Source organism: Caenorhabditis elegans, chromosome IV (assembly GCF_000002985.6).
Source record: "Caenorhabditis elegans chromosome IV".
NCBI classification, from domain to species: Eukaryota; Metazoa; Nematoda; class Chromadorea; order Rhabditida; family Rhabditidae; genus Caenorhabditis; species Caenorhabditis elegans.
In genome coordinates, this window is record NC_003282.8 from 9,130,664 (window position 1) to 9,146,230 (window position 15,567).

At 32.1% G+C, this 15,567-nt stretch overlaps 3 protein-coding genes and 15 non-coding genes across 20 annotated transcripts; 10 read left to right on the forward strand and 8 right to left on the reverse strand.

Annotated features, from left to right (window-relative positions):
* Positions 1 to 57: 57 nt before the first annotated feature.
* On the reverse strand, positions 58 to 166 carry sls-2.10. Its single transcript, NR_002659.1, has one exon. It is a non-coding gene; the product is annotated as a small nuclear RNA sls-2.10 (small nuclear RNA).
* A 229-nt stretch (positions 167 to 395) lies between these two features.
* 21ur-3 lies at positions 396 to 416 on the reverse strand. Its single transcript, NR_056361.1, has one exon.
* Positions 417 to 607: 191 nt separating this feature from the next.
* 21ur-9013 lies at positions 608 to 628 on the reverse strand. The gene has a single exon (NR_056362.1).
* Positions 629 to 972: 344 nt separating this feature from the next.
* Positions 973 to 993, reverse strand: 21ur-4963. The gene has a single exon (NR_056363.1).
* Positions 994 to 1,193: 200 nt separating this feature from the next.
* 21ur-308 lies at positions 1,194 to 1,214 on the forward strand. Its single transcript, NR_056364.1, has one exon.
* A 246-nt stretch (positions 1,215 to 1,460) lies between these two features.
* 21ur-1028 lies at positions 1,461 to 1,481 on the reverse strand. The gene has a single exon (NR_056365.1).
* Positions 1,482 to 1,676: 195 nt separating this feature from the next.
* Positions 1,677 to 1,697, forward strand: 21ur-5644. Its single transcript, NR_056366.1, has one exon.
* Positions 1,698 to 1,936: 239 nt separating this feature from the next.
* On the reverse strand, positions 1,937 to 4,814 carry delm-1 (DEgenerin Linked to Mechanosensation; the record flags this gene model as incomplete). Its single annotated transcript, NM_069189.2, has 14 exons — positions 1,937 to 2,102; positions 2,202 to 2,269; positions 2,314 to 2,459; positions 2,515 to 2,606; positions 2,652 to 2,814; positions 2,864 to 2,932; positions 2,976 to 3,141; positions 3,188 to 3,497; positions 3,543 to 3,774; positions 3,822 to 3,909; positions 3,955 to 4,066; positions 4,279 to 4,324; positions 4,373 to 4,524; positions 4,744 to 4,814. 14 exons carry the CDS (start codon positions 4,812 to 4,814, stop codon positions 1,937 to 1,939), a joined length of 1,881 nt encoding a protein of 626 aa, NP_501590.2.
* 21ur-14566 lies at positions 2,288 to 2,308 on the forward strand. Its single transcript, NR_056367.1, has one exon.
* Positions 2,289 to 2,309, forward strand: 21ur-9188. Its single transcript, NR_056368.1, has one exon.
* Positions 4,815 to 6,269: 1,455 nt separating the features above from the next.
* Positions 6,270 to 15,548, reverse strand: daf-10 (Intraflagellar transport protein 122 homolog). The gene is made up of 19 exons (NM_069190.4): positions 15,478 to 15,548; positions 13,480 to 13,595; positions 13,284 to 13,404; positions 12,932 to 13,151; positions 12,535 to 12,826; positions 11,930 to 12,095; positions 11,616 to 11,850; positions 11,199 to 11,312; positions 10,436 to 10,896; positions 10,226 to 10,379; positions 10,000 to 10,158; positions 8,141 to 8,307; positions 7,913 to 8,084; positions 7,667 to 7,863; positions 7,485 to 7,623; positions 7,346 to 7,437; positions 7,058 to 7,252; positions 6,536 to 6,896; positions 6,270 to 6,481 (listed from the first exon to the last, which is right to left on the reverse strand). Exons 1-19 carry the CDS (start codon positions 15,531 to 15,533, stop codon positions 6,320 to 6,322), a joined length of 3,579 nt encoding a protein of 1,192 aa, NP_501591.2. The 5' UTR covers positions 15,534 to 15,548; the 3' UTR covers positions 6,270 to 6,319.
* Positions 6,541 to 6,561, forward strand: 21ur-14828. Its single transcript, NR_056369.1, has one exon.
* 21ur-10351 lies at positions 9,097 to 9,117 on the forward strand. Its single transcript, NR_056370.1, has one exon.
* 21ur-8153 lies at positions 9,278 to 9,298 on the reverse strand. Its single transcript, NR_056371.1, has one exon.
* On the forward strand, positions 9,502 to 9,522 carry 21ur-5883. The gene has a single exon (NR_056372.1).
* Positions 9,752 to 9,860, forward strand: sls-2.11. The gene has a single exon (NR_002660.1). It is a non-coding gene; the product is annotated as a small nuclear RNA sls-2.11 (small nuclear RNA).
* On the forward strand, positions 10,738 to 10,758 carry 21ur-9145. The gene has a single exon (NR_056373.1).
* flp-1 (SQPNFLRF-amide) lies at positions 14,042 to 15,465 on the forward strand (the record flags this gene model as incomplete). Of its 3 annotated transcripts, none has more annotated exons than NM_069191.8 (6): positions 14,042 to 14,103; positions 14,150 to 14,249; positions 14,686 to 14,772; positions 14,825 to 14,944; positions 15,102 to 15,198; positions 15,245 to 15,459. In NM_069191.8, the coding sequence occupies 6 exons, from the start codon at positions 14,050 to 14,052 to the stop codon at positions 15,312 to 15,314; spliced, it is 528 nt and encodes a 175-aa protein (NP_501592.1). In that variant the 3' UTR covers positions 15,315 to 15,459. The 3 variants fall into 3 exon arrangements, with proteins under 3 accessions (NP_501592.1, NP_872077.1, NP_872078.1); NM_182277.9 differs by having other exon boundaries at positions 14,050 to 14,103; positions 14,858 to 14,944; positions 15,245 to 15,465; NM_182278.7 differs by having other exon boundaries at positions 14,050 to 14,103; positions 14,924 to 14,944; positions 15,245 to 15,462.
* Positions 15,549 to 15,567: the final 19 nt, after the last annotated feature.

Sequence of the window (15,567 nt, forward strand, 5' to 3'; positions counted from 1 at the left end):
AAACCGGTTAAAAAATGGAAATTAAAACACTGAAAAAATGTTGTAAATTCCTGCTCCTTTTGTTCAGCCGGAAACCCCGACTGAACTAATCCAAAATTTATTGTAAAAGACGCTTTCTTTCGAAAGGTCAGAACTCCGAATTACCTTGGTAACTGGGTTTTAAACCAACGAATAAAAAATTGGTGAGTAGGTCACTTTGCGCGTGTACCGACAAAAAATGGGTGCGCGTGGAGCACCAGATAATAAACGTCTGCGACGAGACTAGATGCATTTATTCTCACAAAAGATATGACCTGGATCTGGAGGCAAAATTATTTTAGATTCTTGAAATTTTACTATTTTTGAATTATAAATTGTGTAAAAGTTTAATTATAAACAATTAATTTTCAGAAAAGAGTGAGCAATCTATTGAGGCATTAAAATTTTGACAAACAGTCGAGATGAAATAAACTACCTGAAACAGTCAAAACTTTTTTTTTGCAATTTGAAGAAAATTATTAATTTTTTGAATTTGCGAATAAGATTCAAATAACGAAATCATAACTTAACTTCAAAGTTTGAAAATGTTTCAGGCAGTCTGATTATTAGCAATTAATTATCAGAAAAGAGTGAGCTAGGCATAGAATCATCAAAGTTTTAACAACTCGTCGAGATGAAATAAACTACCTGAAACAGTGAAATTTTTTTAAAATCATGTTTTGAATTTGCAAAGAATATCAAAAATAACAAAATAATACCTTATTTCCTCTATTAGTCTGGCATGCAAGGCTGATTCTCAATCGCTCTGTAGGAGTGCAAGACTATTAGAGACTGCAATACTAATTTTCTAAGCCCAATAACGTTGGAAGGTGGCCAATTTTTCGTAGAAAGCTTAACTTGGGACCGTTTAAACAAGGAAAAATACATAGCTTTTTAATGCTTCATCTTCCATAATGTAAAATTTTAATTATGAACAATTAATTTTCAGAAAAGAGTGAGAAATCTATTGATGCATTAAAATTTTAACAAACAGCCAAGATGAAATAAACAACCTGAAACAGTCAAAACTTTTTTTCAATTGAAAAAAATTATTAAATTTTTGAATTTGCAAATAAGATTCATAATAACGAAATCATAGCTCAAATTCAAAGTTGAAAATGTTTCTGACTGTTTCAGGTAGTTTATTTATTCTCGACTTTCTGACAAGTGGTTGATTGATAACTATTTAACATTACAAACTCATTACAAACAAAGTCAGTAAATCAGATCTCATTTGCTGTTTAGAACAATTTTGTTATTTTTTGAGATTATCGAAGGAAACCCCGGTTTCAACAAAGTTTTTCTAATTTCTTAGCCGTGATTGTATACGAGAAGAATGTTGGAACAAGCTTTCCCAAGTAAAGTTTTCCAAAAAATAAATAAATACGAAGTATACGTACGTAATGTAAAGTCTGATCATTAGTAATTAATTTTCAAAAAAGTGTGGGCAAGGAATGGAATCATTAAAATTTTTAACAAACAGTCAAGATCAAATAAACTACCTGAAACAGTCAAAATTTATTTTTTTTTTGCAAAAAATTCATGTTTTGAATATGCAAAGACTATCAAAAATAACAAAATAATAACTTAAACTCAAAGTAATATTTCTGACTTTTTCAGGTAGTTTATTTCATCTGAACTGTTTGTTAAAATTTTAATGCTTCGATTGATTGCTCACTAACGTAAACACCCAGAAAATCTGAAAGATCCTATTTTCTTTTTAGAAAGATTCAGTAGAAAAAGTGATTTTTTAATTGTTTTATGAAAACAACATTTCAGAAATGCTTGTCTGATTTCTTACTGATCATTGCACAATTATACAGATTCAAATAAATTAATACAAAAAATACAATCAAAAAATGTTGGAACCCGGAAAAAAATAACCTGCCATTGAAAAGTGATACAAATACGGATCTTTCTAATATTTTTGTAAATTTGACGATTTTTCGGATTTTCCTTTGCATTCACTAGAGTCAAAATCCAATTGGCTTGCCAAATCCTCAAAGTTAATTCGAAATTCGACTTTTTTGTTGGGACTTGAAAGCTTGAGGGGTGGAGTTGCACACGTGGCATCGGAAAGGGATCTGTAAAAATAAGTTAAGTTTACACTTTTTCGAATTTATAAATTTTCAGGCAGACAATTTTTGCTTATAGTTAGAATTAAGTTAATTCAATAAACATACGTTAAATTTCCTTGAGAAGCGATAACCTTCATCTTTTCTACTGTTTCAACCACTTCTTTTTTATGAGCCTGAAAATAATTTCTTCATTACGTTAGCGGTAATAAATTCAAACCTTCTCGTTTGCTCTCTTTGAATATAAATAATTGCGTCGTGTTTTCGAGAAACCAATCCAAAAAACTTTTGAAAAGAACAAAAATAATTCAACAATTGTGATAACTGATCCTCCCAAGAACATTCCCATATTTCCACCAATTGCACCTTTAATTTAAGTTATTTTTAATTGGTTTTTCTTTTGAAATTAGATTTAACCTACTAAGAAGATCAGTAATTGATGCATCTTGTACTTGATTATACTCTGTATAAGACATATCACGATAGAAAATGCGAATCATTTGGAAGTTTGATCTGAATTTTGACTAATTAATCAAACTTCTATTAATTCAGATTTACTTCATATAATCCACCGACCAACTTGAGTTCTTTGAATTAAAATAATTAAATGCTCCAGCAGAAAATTGATTTCCATTTGAATTATCTGCTCGATATACTTGACTATCACACTGTTGTCCACAACGAGTACAACTTGGAGGCTGGAACTCCATTTTACCCGTTTCTGTAATAAAATAAATTGAATTTTTTATATTTCTCAATTGGCTCCTCACCTTCGTTTAGCAAACTAAGTGAATTATTGACACAATTGTAAGTCTCAAATGGAGTACATTCTTGAAAGTCTGAAAAATTGGTTAATTGAATTTTTCGAAAAAAAAAACTTACTGTTTCCGATGTTGTACAAAGCCGGAGTGCATCCACACTGATTCATAAAATATTTAGCTTTACAAAGAGAAAGACAGTTTCCCGATGTGTACGATAGATTCGATTGAATTCCATATGGATAGTCTTCAGTGCAATTACCCCAATCATTTGGAGGAAGAAGCACGTACTGAAACTTCGGAAATTGATTCAATTGATATTGCTTGTAGACTCACCCGAAATTTGGAAATGGCGGAGTAAGCTACAGAATTTGGAGAAACTGTATACTCATCAGAAGCCAAATTTGGAATCGTATCTTTTGGATGCACAAAATAACGAAATCCATTTACAAATGAATTGGGTAAAAGTGCATCAATTCCAGTTGAACTATCAAATTGTTCATCAAGATTTGCATCCAATGTAAGTGAGAGTCCTGCACGAATTCCTGGTTCTGTTTGTTTATTCATTGGACTTTTCGACAAATCCAATGTAAAACATTTTCCAACTGGAGTCAAAGTTGGCGATGCAAGTGAACAACAATCAAATCTGTAAATGTTTCAATGAATGCTACTTATATCCTACAAAACTTACGATTCTCCTTGAAAGCTACATAACTTCATAAGATCGGAACAATCAAAACTGGCGTCCATGAAAAATTGATCAACAGTGAAGTTTGGATGAATACTCTGATATTCTCGTAACTCTTCATTTCCTTTATTCAAACTCTGTTGATCCGTGTTTCCCAGTAAAATTGGAATTTCAGTGAACCAATTCATCAAGTAGTTTATCATATCTGGACTCACATCTCCTGTCCGATTCATTGCTGAAAACATATAATTATACAATTTAGCTTTCGAAAAAGTGTGCAACCTTCGATATAACTTTTTCGGATTGGTGTGAAATTGCAGACAGTCACAGAAGGAAATTCCATTCCGTCTTCTGGTATTAAGAATGAAACCTGAAACGGGAGAATTTACAAAATTATTCGAAACAACGTACTCACTTGTGAAACAATTGGTTTTGAAAGATAAGAAGCTGATAGAATCCAACATTGATATATCAAAAGTCCAAGTGAACCAAGAACCATTATAAGCCAAAATAGCTTTGTAAATATTCTGAAAATAATTTCATTTTCGCTTATATCGGCTTGTTTTATTATTAAAAAAACATAGTATTACTGTAGATACATTTTTGTCTCCTATGCAAATAGGCGCTCAGTTCTATTGTTTGCTACGCATACCATTCACCGAGTTACAAAAATTGAGGAAGAATTATTTTTAGGAGGTCTTACAAATAAATAAATATTTGAAACTACAGTAATACCTACCGTTTTCCTTTGAATATCCGTTTTGGTCCATGCATTGTTGTAGTTTCTACAAATAAAAATATGTATTTTTGTTCTTTTTTCAGATCTTCCTAACCACAAAAATGTTGAGTTTCTCTTTTTACAGAAATAGTTCCTTCGGCTTTTTGGAACTTTTTAAGTTGGGCCATCGGAACTTCGATTATCATTTGTGTTCGTGAGTCATTGTATCGAAAATTACATTTGGGGTACATTGGAGAAGGGGTTGACCTGAAAGATAATTTTTTTTTGAAACCAAAAGTTGTGTCAGAAGATTTTCAAAAAACCCGCTGAAAAAAAAAAATTATATTTTCATCGATAATCATTTTCGGATATGTAAAATTTTCGCCACTGCATTGCCAAGCACCAGGATAAAATTTGTGAAATAAATATTATTAAAACAATTAGATAAAAATTTGTACAGCATTGTACACAGTCTCCTTGACTTACGGTGATAGTGACTCTTTGGAAGATCCTGCTCGAAAATCAACATGATAAGGGGATATAGGAGGCGAATTCATGTGTGTTCTGAAATGATAAAATTATTGTTACCATTTTTCAAACAAAAAAGGTTAAAAGTTCGACTAAATGCAAGTGAAAACCTTATTCTTTTGGTTTTGATTTAGATTTTTTTTAAATTAAAGAATTTTCAATCTGAAGAAAAAAGAATAAAAAGCAGCATTAAAAGGAAGCTTTTTGGATGCGTAACCTCCTTTTTATATGTGATTCTTTGAGTGCATTTAGTTCAAAAGATGTGAAGTAAGAGTATGGTATTGGCAAATAAAGAGAATGTACCAAATTTGGGTGGTTTCTCGATTTCAAATATGCTCTCTCACAATGTCTACTGTGCCGCGTGAACACCCCGTTGCTCGCAAGACACCGAGTCTCGTTTGATTCAATCAGATTTTGAATTTTGACCGGTTAGCCAACAGATCGTTGAGAAAAATGCCGTAAATAGTGAAATATCGGAAGTTCGTAAAAACTGACAAGTTCACTGTAGAAAAATGTTTATTTTGAATAAACAAGTGACATCATCTACAGGAAAACTGTGCAGTACTTTGGCGCCAGGCTGTGCCTATGATTCTTTTGGTATTTTTAGCATTGTTTGTTATCACACGCATAAGTAGCAGTTTTTGCATCTTTAGTTTTTGTTACAATTTCACATGAACTACTATCATTCACTGTTTCGGTGCGATCTTATGAGTTTCTATCTTTGGGTTCATGTTTCGGGCAAAAAGTATTTATTGAGTGGGAGTACACGAGTACTCAAGTGCACTGAAACAATAATGAATATTGGTTCAGAAATCGGAAAATACATATGTACAGATATTATATAAACAAACTTCCGCAGAGTATATAATCACTCTAAAAACTGTTTGATAGACATTTTTTTATACAATTTAATGAGCTTTACCTAATTTTAATATCCTGCTTAATGTTTGAAAAATAAAAAATTTCAAAAAATATTTAAAGTCTTGAGTGTTATACTATTTTATTCAATCTTGTTTAACACTAATTATAAGTTTTTTAATACACTCTGGTTAGGGTCACGGCAAGTCTACGACAAATCTTGAGAAGGTAGATTTTCTTGTACTAACTGCCACATTTGCTCGTTCAGTGAAAAAATATTCATTAATTTTTTTTACATTTCTGTGATTGTCTCGAATTGAGTGATACTATTAGAAGATCAGGAGCAAAGTATTTTTCATCGTTGTTTTACAATTGTTGAATTTTTCGATATATCTTTAAATCTAAAGTTACATTTTAGTGTTGTATGTAAGTATTGACTATTCCATCAAAGTAACTTGAACTCTCTGAATTTTCAACTACGATTTTTGAGTTTACATTGGCGATTGTTCAATTGTCAAGATGTACTGCAACTGCAAAGAAGATTGGTTCCGGAATCAAAATTCAAAAGTACAAATGCAATTCCTGCAGAATATTTTTTCCTGAAAATAAATTTAGTTGCCTAAGATAAATATAAATTTTTAGTCAAAATAATTTTACTCCAAAAAAAAAGAATAAATTATGAGAATCTTGAGAATTGTCCAAAACTTGGAATATTCGTATTATCTTCGTCTTCCTCTTCGTCGACGAAAAATGCTTCATTCCGATCATATGATGTTCTACAAAACGGACAATGTCCTTTTCGAAGGCATGCCATTTCAAAATCGTCCAAATCGAAAACCTGAAAATTTGCATGTTTTACAAGTATTTTTTCATTTAACTATATTCAACCAACCTTATTGCATCCTTTACATTGTGCAATTGTTATACTTGGCATAACGTTAAATAAGAATTTCGGAGCCAATGGAGGTGGAAATGTTTGAATTATAACATGTCCTTGTTCCAGTTTTGACAATGATTCTCTATTTAGGATAATTTCTTTGATTCCCTTTTTGAGACCTCTCAATGGATTATAATCATCGTCAGACAGAGGTGGTTCACTTTCAATTAGTTCTTTTGCTTCATCAAATGAAATATCATTTTCAATTTTGAATTCGATGAGGGGAAGAATATCGAATGAAACGAATGATATGATAAATGGAGTTTCACAATGAATACACGACATTCCACCGAGTAGAGGATTGTTTAGACCACATCTGAAATTGTAGGCTTCAGGAAATATTTCATTTCATTTCAAAATAACTTTGTTGAAGTCTGTACATTTTTCTTTTTTCTTCAACTTTTTTCCACGTCTCCTCGCGAGCGTAAATAAAAAAAAATAAATAACCTATAGGTTAAAGCTGTAGTAAACATTCACCTGTAACACATTGGTTGCATACTTTCCACATCCGTAAATGGTTTGGCTCTTATGTTCAATGTCATAACTTCAATTTGACCATCCAGTTCAAATTGCGGTAAAACTCTTAAATTTGTCAGCTGGTCAAGTGCAGTCCTAGCTGATTTATAAGCACCCATTTCATTTGCTATTTTCGCAATTGTGAAATAAACAAATCTGTAAGTTATTCCTGATGAGACCGGAAATTGTTGGTGATTGAAAGTTTTTGAATATAATAAGAACTAATTTGAATTCAAGCTTGAAACTCACACTTTTGAAATGTTGTCAATATATGGAGTAAAAGTCAAATATCTGGCCATGTTGAGTATGTTTTCATTTCGTTCAAAGGAAAATGGTTGACTCTGGAATTAATAATTATGCAGTGATATCTACAAATTACTCAACTTACACAAAATATAAAAACTGGATAGTATGCGTAATAAGCATCCGCCAAAGAAGCAGCTTCTTTGGCTTTATTCAGAAGTGTCAAGTTCTCTTCAGTTTGGCTTCGATCCAAATATTGCTGACTCAGAAGCCAATAGTAGAAACTAAACAAATTTATCCTTAAGAAAAAATAAAATGAAAACCAACCCAGCATCAGCAAATCGATTCTCATTAACTGAATTTGAAGTTAGTTGTTCCAAAACATGCATTGCTTCTTGCTCTTTTCCAGCTCTATGAAATGCTTTTTGTGCTTCTTCAAATCGATCACGTTCTGCCAAAAATCTTGCATACGGTAGATAAACATCTTCCACGTATTTAGGATGTCGGTCAGCTATTGCAAATGCCTGGAGCAGTCAGAATAAGTAAACGATTTTGAAAATAATTGTTACTTACATCAGTCCAATGCCCTGCGTTAACATGCATATCCACAATTGATTTCATATCATTAATGCTTTGAAAAATCCTTGAAGCAAGACCAAATTCATGTTTTCTAATGAAATATGCTGAAAGTTTTTTCATAGTTTCCAAGTCACTCCTATCGATTTTATGTGATATTTCGATGGCTCTGAAAAGTCATTAATTTCCGGTATTTCAAAAACTGAAATTATTGTTATAACTTACAATTCTAACCAATCATTATCTATAATCAATAGAGCTGCTTTATCCAAATCTCCAGATGAAATAAGCATTTCGGCGGCTATTTTCGGCTGATTTGCATCTCTTGCCCAACTTGCTCTTTTTCTCATTAACATCTTTTTGGTTTCTCCGGATGCTGTTGTCATTACTTCCTGAAAACATAGATTCAAAATTGGCATAGCTGATTATTTGAGCAATTGTTTTTGTTCTCATGAGAATTCTCACAGTTCGTTTACATACAGATATTTGAAATATTATATGTATCGGTTAAATTTTTGAACATTATGAATTTTATTCATTCGCAATTTGATTGAGTTCTACACATTGAAATAAAAAATAATTTAAACATAATAATGTCCTAGTTTTCTGCTCTTAAAATAAATAAAAAAGAAAACTGACACAAAAAACCTACATTTTCTTATATTCATTTGATTGTAATAAAAAGCATTAATATTTTTACAAACAGTCGAGATCGACCTGAAACAGTAAGAAGTATTTTTCAAACTTTGATTCTAATGGGGTTATTCAAGTAATGTAGCAAAATGTATTAAAATACATTTGTGACGTCACAAATGTATTTAAATACATGTTTTTATCTACTTGAATAAGGTTGTGACGTAATTTTTCTACACTTTTTAATTTTCCGACACTACTTGAATAACCCCATAAGTTATTATTTCGTTATTCGTAATCTTCTAGGCAAATTCAAAACTTGAATTTATTTTTCAAAATAAATAAAAAACTTTGACTGTTTTTATTGGGCATTAGAAAGTTAGTCTTGCAGTCTCTGATAGTCTTTCACCCCTACGGACCAATTGAGAATAAGTCTTGCATGCTAATAGAGTAAATACGGTATTATTTTGTTACTTCAAAACATTAAAAAAAGTTTTTTGACTGTTTCAGGTAGTTTATTTGATCTAGACGGTTTGTTAAAACTTTGATGATTCTATGCCTTGCTCACTCTCTTCTGATAACTAATTGCTAATAATCAGAGAAAAAATATACGAACTTATTCTATAGAATAAGTTTGTATATTTTTTCTTGTATATTTTTGTATATTTTTTCTATAAAATAAGTTTGTATATTTTTTCTCTGATTATTAGCAATTAATTATCAGAAAAGAGTGAGCAGGGCATAGAATCATCAAAGTTTTAACAAACAGTCGGGAAGAAATAAACTACCTGAAACAGTCAGAAACATTTTCAACTTTGAATTTGAGCTATGGTTTCGTTATTATGAATCTTATTTGCAAATTCAAAAAATTAATAATTTTCTTCAAATTGAAAAAAAAAGTTTTTACTGTTTCAGGTTGTTTATTTCATCTCGACTGTTTGTCAAAATTTTAATGACTCGATAGATTGCTCACTCTTTTCTGAAATTCAATTGTTCATAATTAAACTTTTACACAATTAATATTTCGAAAATAGTAAAATTTCAAGAATCTAAAAAAATTTTGCATCCAGATCCAGGGCATATCTTTCGTGAGAATAAATGCATCTAGCCTCGTCGCAGACGTTAATTATCTGGTGCTCCACGCGCACCCATTTTTTGTCGGTACACGCGCAAAGTGACCTCCTCAGCAATTTTATATTCGTTGGTTTAAAACCCAGTTACCAAGGTAATTCGGAGTTCTGACCTTTCGAAAGAAAGCGTCTTTTACGATAAATTTTGGATTAGTTCAGTCGGGGTTTCCGGCTGAACAAAATGATGTGGGAATGTGCAATATTTTCTTAGTTTTCTTTCACCGCTTTCTTTCACGAATAACTTCCAGAACCATTTTTTGGTGTTATTGAAGAACATATTGAGCATGATCTCAGAGCTTTTCAGAAGAAAACACATTTTACCTGCACATCATCAAACATTCTCATATCCGTAAACAGTTCCATCGCTCTATTCTCAAATCCATTTTCTTTGAATATTTTTGCCGCTTCTCTGAATTTCTTCGTGTATGCCAAGATTGTAGCACGAAGGATGGCATCCGGTTCCCCGTTTGATTTCATTTTCTGAAAGTACAAAGTGATGTACTTAACATTATGTTATGCTAATTAACTAATTTGAAATTGGACCCACCTTAAGTTCCCAAACCATCCGAAGCATCTTTCTATCTCTAACTCTTTTGTAAGCTTTCCGTGCAACATCAAATTCCAAAGCATCTAATGCCTTGTTAGCCAAGTACTTCCAATCGTTCTTCACAACTCCCAGGCAAGCTATTCGGAGGGCTTCTCTGAAAAACAATGATACAATTGAAATTAAAGCTCGATTTTCAAATTAATAACTTACTTGAAATCTCCTCGTTCTATATATTGATAAAGATGTATAGTATATGGAACTTCCAAGGGAATCAAATTATATTGAACAAGACAAAATGTTCGATTTTTAACAAATCCCAATACATATCCAACACCTCTTGTCGTATGCCCTGGAGCAGCTAATGTTCTCACGTGAAGCATGTTATTTGTTGTAAAAGCGAATAAATTTTCATTAACCGTATTAAATACAACACTGTAACATCCAGGTTCTTGAAGTAATGTCTCTCCTGTTGCAATATCTGACCATTTACAGACAAGTGTATCTTCAATTGATGCAAGAACTGTTCGATTCGCATTTATGTCAATACATTTGATAGCCGTCTTTCGGGAATCCAAAAGAATTGGGTAATCATTGTCAATGAATACTTTATATACACCGCCATCTGTGGTTCCTAGTACAAGAGTTTCACGATGAGCAGGACCACCGAGAACCTAAAAGTTTGTTGGTTACAATTAATGATGTAGGATTGACTAAAATAAATATTAAAAATATTTGCAGTTTCAAAAACTTTGAAAGTTATTCTCGCCAGTTAGCTATAGCTAACTGGCGAAAATAACTTATAATACAACCCAATAAAAATCGTATAGATCAGTTACCAAACAAGGTTTGTTTGGTTAAAAAACCACATTTCTAATTATGGCAACTTTTAAATGTATTTTTCAATGTATTTTTTGAATGTTTATAACCCGCAAACTTGTCTTTTAAACTTTAAAAAATAACGAAGGTTACTCACTCTTAAATACCTGACAATTGACTTCATATTCCATGATCTTTTTTTGATTCCTTTAAAATCATAACACTCTAATTTTTCATCATTGCAAACCACCAGATGGCCGTGTGTAACTACCTGAAAAATAGATTGAATATAATACATAATTATTTGCTTGCTAATTATGATTTGCAAATGTTTCAATTTCTATGCTTCTCGAGTCTTACCGAACCTTGATCCACATTTTTCCATATTTGAAACAAACCTATAATTTTTTTTGATCAAAAGATTTTTCAAAGTTCTTCATCAAGTTCTTAACTAGAATGTATCCATTTTAGAGGAAACTTTCAAGAAATCAGATCTAAAATCCCCATGGTAGATATAACACTATTTAAAATCAACTATGAAAACTGAAATCATCAAAGAATTTCCTCAACTCACCATTAATGAAAATGACAAATCCTTCCGAATAGTGTCTTGTAATGTGTACTTGAGCTGCTTTCTCCTTTCATTTTTAGACACACCTCCAGTTTGCTTATATATTTGAATTTTGTCAGAAAGCTGAACAGCCAACTTTGTGTCATAAAGTGACATTTTCTTGACAAGATCATGACAACAAATATTGGAACTTGTACGATACTCCAGATTTTGAACAAATACATCCGTCATTGATTTTCTGGAAAAAAGATCAGGTGATTTTCGTCAATTGCCAAAAAGATGTGAAACCTTTTTCATTTATCAAAAACGAAACTAACCGATTTGCATATCTTGCGTGATCAACGCAATGAACCGTTGAGAATACCAAATTATAGCATGCTATAGTTCCATCAACACATCCCATGGCAACAGTTTGAGAATTTGGACGTACTGTCACTGACCAAATCCAATGATCCATTTGAGCAACTGTTCCGAGAAGTACTCCTATAAATTTATTTTCAACAGTCGATCATTCAATATTGTGGGAATTAATTTTTCAATTCCCTACTACAACTACTTACTAAAGGCAATTATTTCAGGTCACGATTTGACATCTGAAAGAAACCTAGTTTATTTGAAAAAGGGCCTCCAAACTAAGTTCCTGCAAAAAACTTACTTTAGCAGCAGTGGAGTACGTTCACTATTATAGAAAGAGGTTCAGTCAAAAAGAATTTTTAAAAAAGTAAATAAATAAAATTAAAATATGAATTAAAAATTAAAATAAAATTAAAATATGAAAAATGTTTCAGTGCTAAATTTTTTGCAGAGACCTAGTGTGAAGTTCCTCTTTCAAATAACGTAGGTTTCATTAAAAAAAAGTCTAATTGAGATCTGAAATGCTTTCCCTGTAAATTAAAAAATTATTCCCTTTTTCAAAACTGACCTTTCCTTGTGTATATTTTTAGAATCTTATCCGATCCACCAATCAATAAATATTCTCCATTTAAACAATAACTGATACAATGCGGTTCAAATTCCAAATTCTTTGATTCAATAAACGTTCCATCAAGTGAATAAAAAGAAAGTGTCTTATTCCAATCAATTACAGCCATTATTTCATCAATACCCATTGGATTTCCTTGTGAATCTCTTGATGCAAATGTGCGATTTGATGAGAATGCAATACCCCAAATTGGTTCATTATCACGTTGAATTATTATTGACGGTTCCTCGGTCTTTAAATTAATGTATTAACTATTTTAAATATCGTTTTTTAAACTAATATTTGCGGTAAAATATGTACATTTTCTGAAATTGAAATGATATTAATATTTTCTTACCGCATTAGTTCCCTTTCTCAGTGTGATTGTACCATCTCCATGACCTATTGCAAATATGGTACCATCTGTATTCCATGCACAACTACAACATCTCACTACACTTCTTTGTTTTATCACATTTTTATCAGCAGTGGACCATAATCCAAACTCATTCAATGCACAAGTTAATAGAATTTGATTGCATGGATTGAACATCATACATTGGATTACGTCTGTGTGACTGAAATTTATAATTACATTTTTGCAATTTCGTATTACGAATTTTGAATTTTCAACAAAAATTGTAAAACTACAATTTGCTAAAAAAATATGGCAATAGCCAGATTCTCAGTCTGTTCGGAAAAATTCCAACCTGTATCTCAAAGTTCCCTCGTGTTTCTCATTCCACAAAATTACCAATTTATCAGCACCACCTGATGCAAATAGTTCGCCATTATGTGACCATGCGACTGTGTATACTAGATCTTTGTGTCCTGAAATTCAGTTGATTTAGAGTTAGAGAAGGGCTCAATGAATTCTTACTCTAAATAATTTTAAAACGTACTTACCTTTCAAAGTTTGCATTTGACCACCTTCATTAACATCAAACAAGTAAACTTTGTTATCTGCAGCCAACAAAAGTTCAGAGCCATCTGGTTTGAATGCGAGATCATAAATGCAAACTCTGGAAATTAATTTCTATTTCAAATGATACGTTTTAAATTATAATTGAGGTTTTCCGGTTCTTAAAAAATATGTGGTAAAATGATAATCTAGCTATTTAATTGTTCACAATTTTTGAAGGAATTCCTAAAAACCCAAAAAAAAAAACTGTTCCCCATGGAAGCCTAATTTTCTTGAAATCTTTTTCATCGTCATCATCTTCCTGAAATTCCAATCCATAGAATGTGTCCCGTTTTGGATGTATAAAACATAATGGAATTAGTCCTCGTCAAGCACGTCTTACGGACCCCAGATGCAAGAAATACAATATGAATATTAAAATCAAATTAATTATTTGTGGTAAATATCATCATCATCCTACTCATACTCATCATGGGGGGTTCAAGATTGGATACGGTACTTGCAAAGAAGGCTTATAAATAGCTCACATCTTCATTGGTTTTCTTCACTTTATCATGACTCTGCTCTACCAAGTAGGGTTATTACTCCTTGTGGCAGCTACTTATAAGGTTTCTTTCTTGATTTAATAATTTCAAAATTATAATTATTATTCAGGTGTCGGCAGAATGTTGCACACCGGGAGCCACTTCAGACTTTTGTACGGTCTTCTCGATGCTCTCCACCATGGAGCAAAATGAAGTGATGAACTTTATAGGTTTGTTCCTTTTGATTTCATTGAAGGGTTTAGTATACTATTCATTTAAAAAATATTGCCTACAATTGATAAGGTTATTTAGATAATGATTTAAAAAACTTCCAAATACGGGGAAAATCATGGTTATAACATTTAATTAGATTGATTTCAAAATTTAACTTAAGATCAACTGAAAACATATTCTAACTCTATAATTAGGGTCTTTGTTAGAATATTTGGTCGTTAGAAAACCCGCTATGTAATCACAAAAAGGCCTGTCTCGCCTGCCTCATGCCTGCACGGGTGTTCGTTGAACCTTGTGCGTAAATCAAGACTTTGCGCCTAAATGTACAAAATAAGAGATAGGCGGGCAGGCATAAGGCATGCAAGCTCGTCTGAAGCAACGCCTTCCTGCCAAGGTATCTGATGAATTTTCATAATATTTCCTCATTTTCAGGTGAAAACTGCGATGGTGATGCCGAGGTGGCACTGCAAAAGATGGAAAAGAGAAAGCCAAACTTTATGAGATATGGGCGATCAGCAGGTAAGTCTAACCTTTTTCTGATAAAAAAGAGCACAACTTGGTGCTCTTTTAGCTGTAAAGTCGCTGGGAAAGAAAGCCGGTTCAGACCCGAACTTCCTTCGATTCGGACGATCTCAACCAAACTTCTTGCGATTCGGAAAGGCTAGCGGAGACCCGAACTTCCTTCGTTTCGGTGAGTATTTGAATGGATTGGATTTGAAGAACATTTCAGATCTAACGATTCGAACTAAATTTCAGTTTATTTGCAAACAAAGCTTCCTCTCATAAAGATAGTCAGTTAGGGAACAAAATAGAAAATAATCAAGATTCTAAATGATAATCATTTTCAGGTCGAAGTGACCCTAACTTCTTGAGATTTGGAAAAGCCGCTGCTGATCCAAATTTCTTGAGATTCGGAAAACGATCTGCAGATCCTAACTTCTTGAGGTATGTTAAAAACAAAAATTATAATATTATCAAATTATTTCTTCAGATTCGGACGCTCATTCGACAACTTCGATCGTGAATCCCGCAAGCCAAATTTCCTTCGTTTCGGAAAATAAGAAACTAAAACTTCGACCGTCAGCATCAGATCGATCACACTCACACAGCAGCTAATTCAGGAACAATTTCTCTATTTTCTCTATTCTCTTTTCGTCTTTTTATCTTTCAGTGTCATTTGTTTTTGAAAATGAAAGAAATATTTTGAAATTTTAAACAACTCACCCAGCTTCATTGTTTTCGTCTAAAATTTTGTCGACCCATAGTAAATTTGGTCGCATTTTATAAAATAAGTGGAACTAGACAAGAACAAGC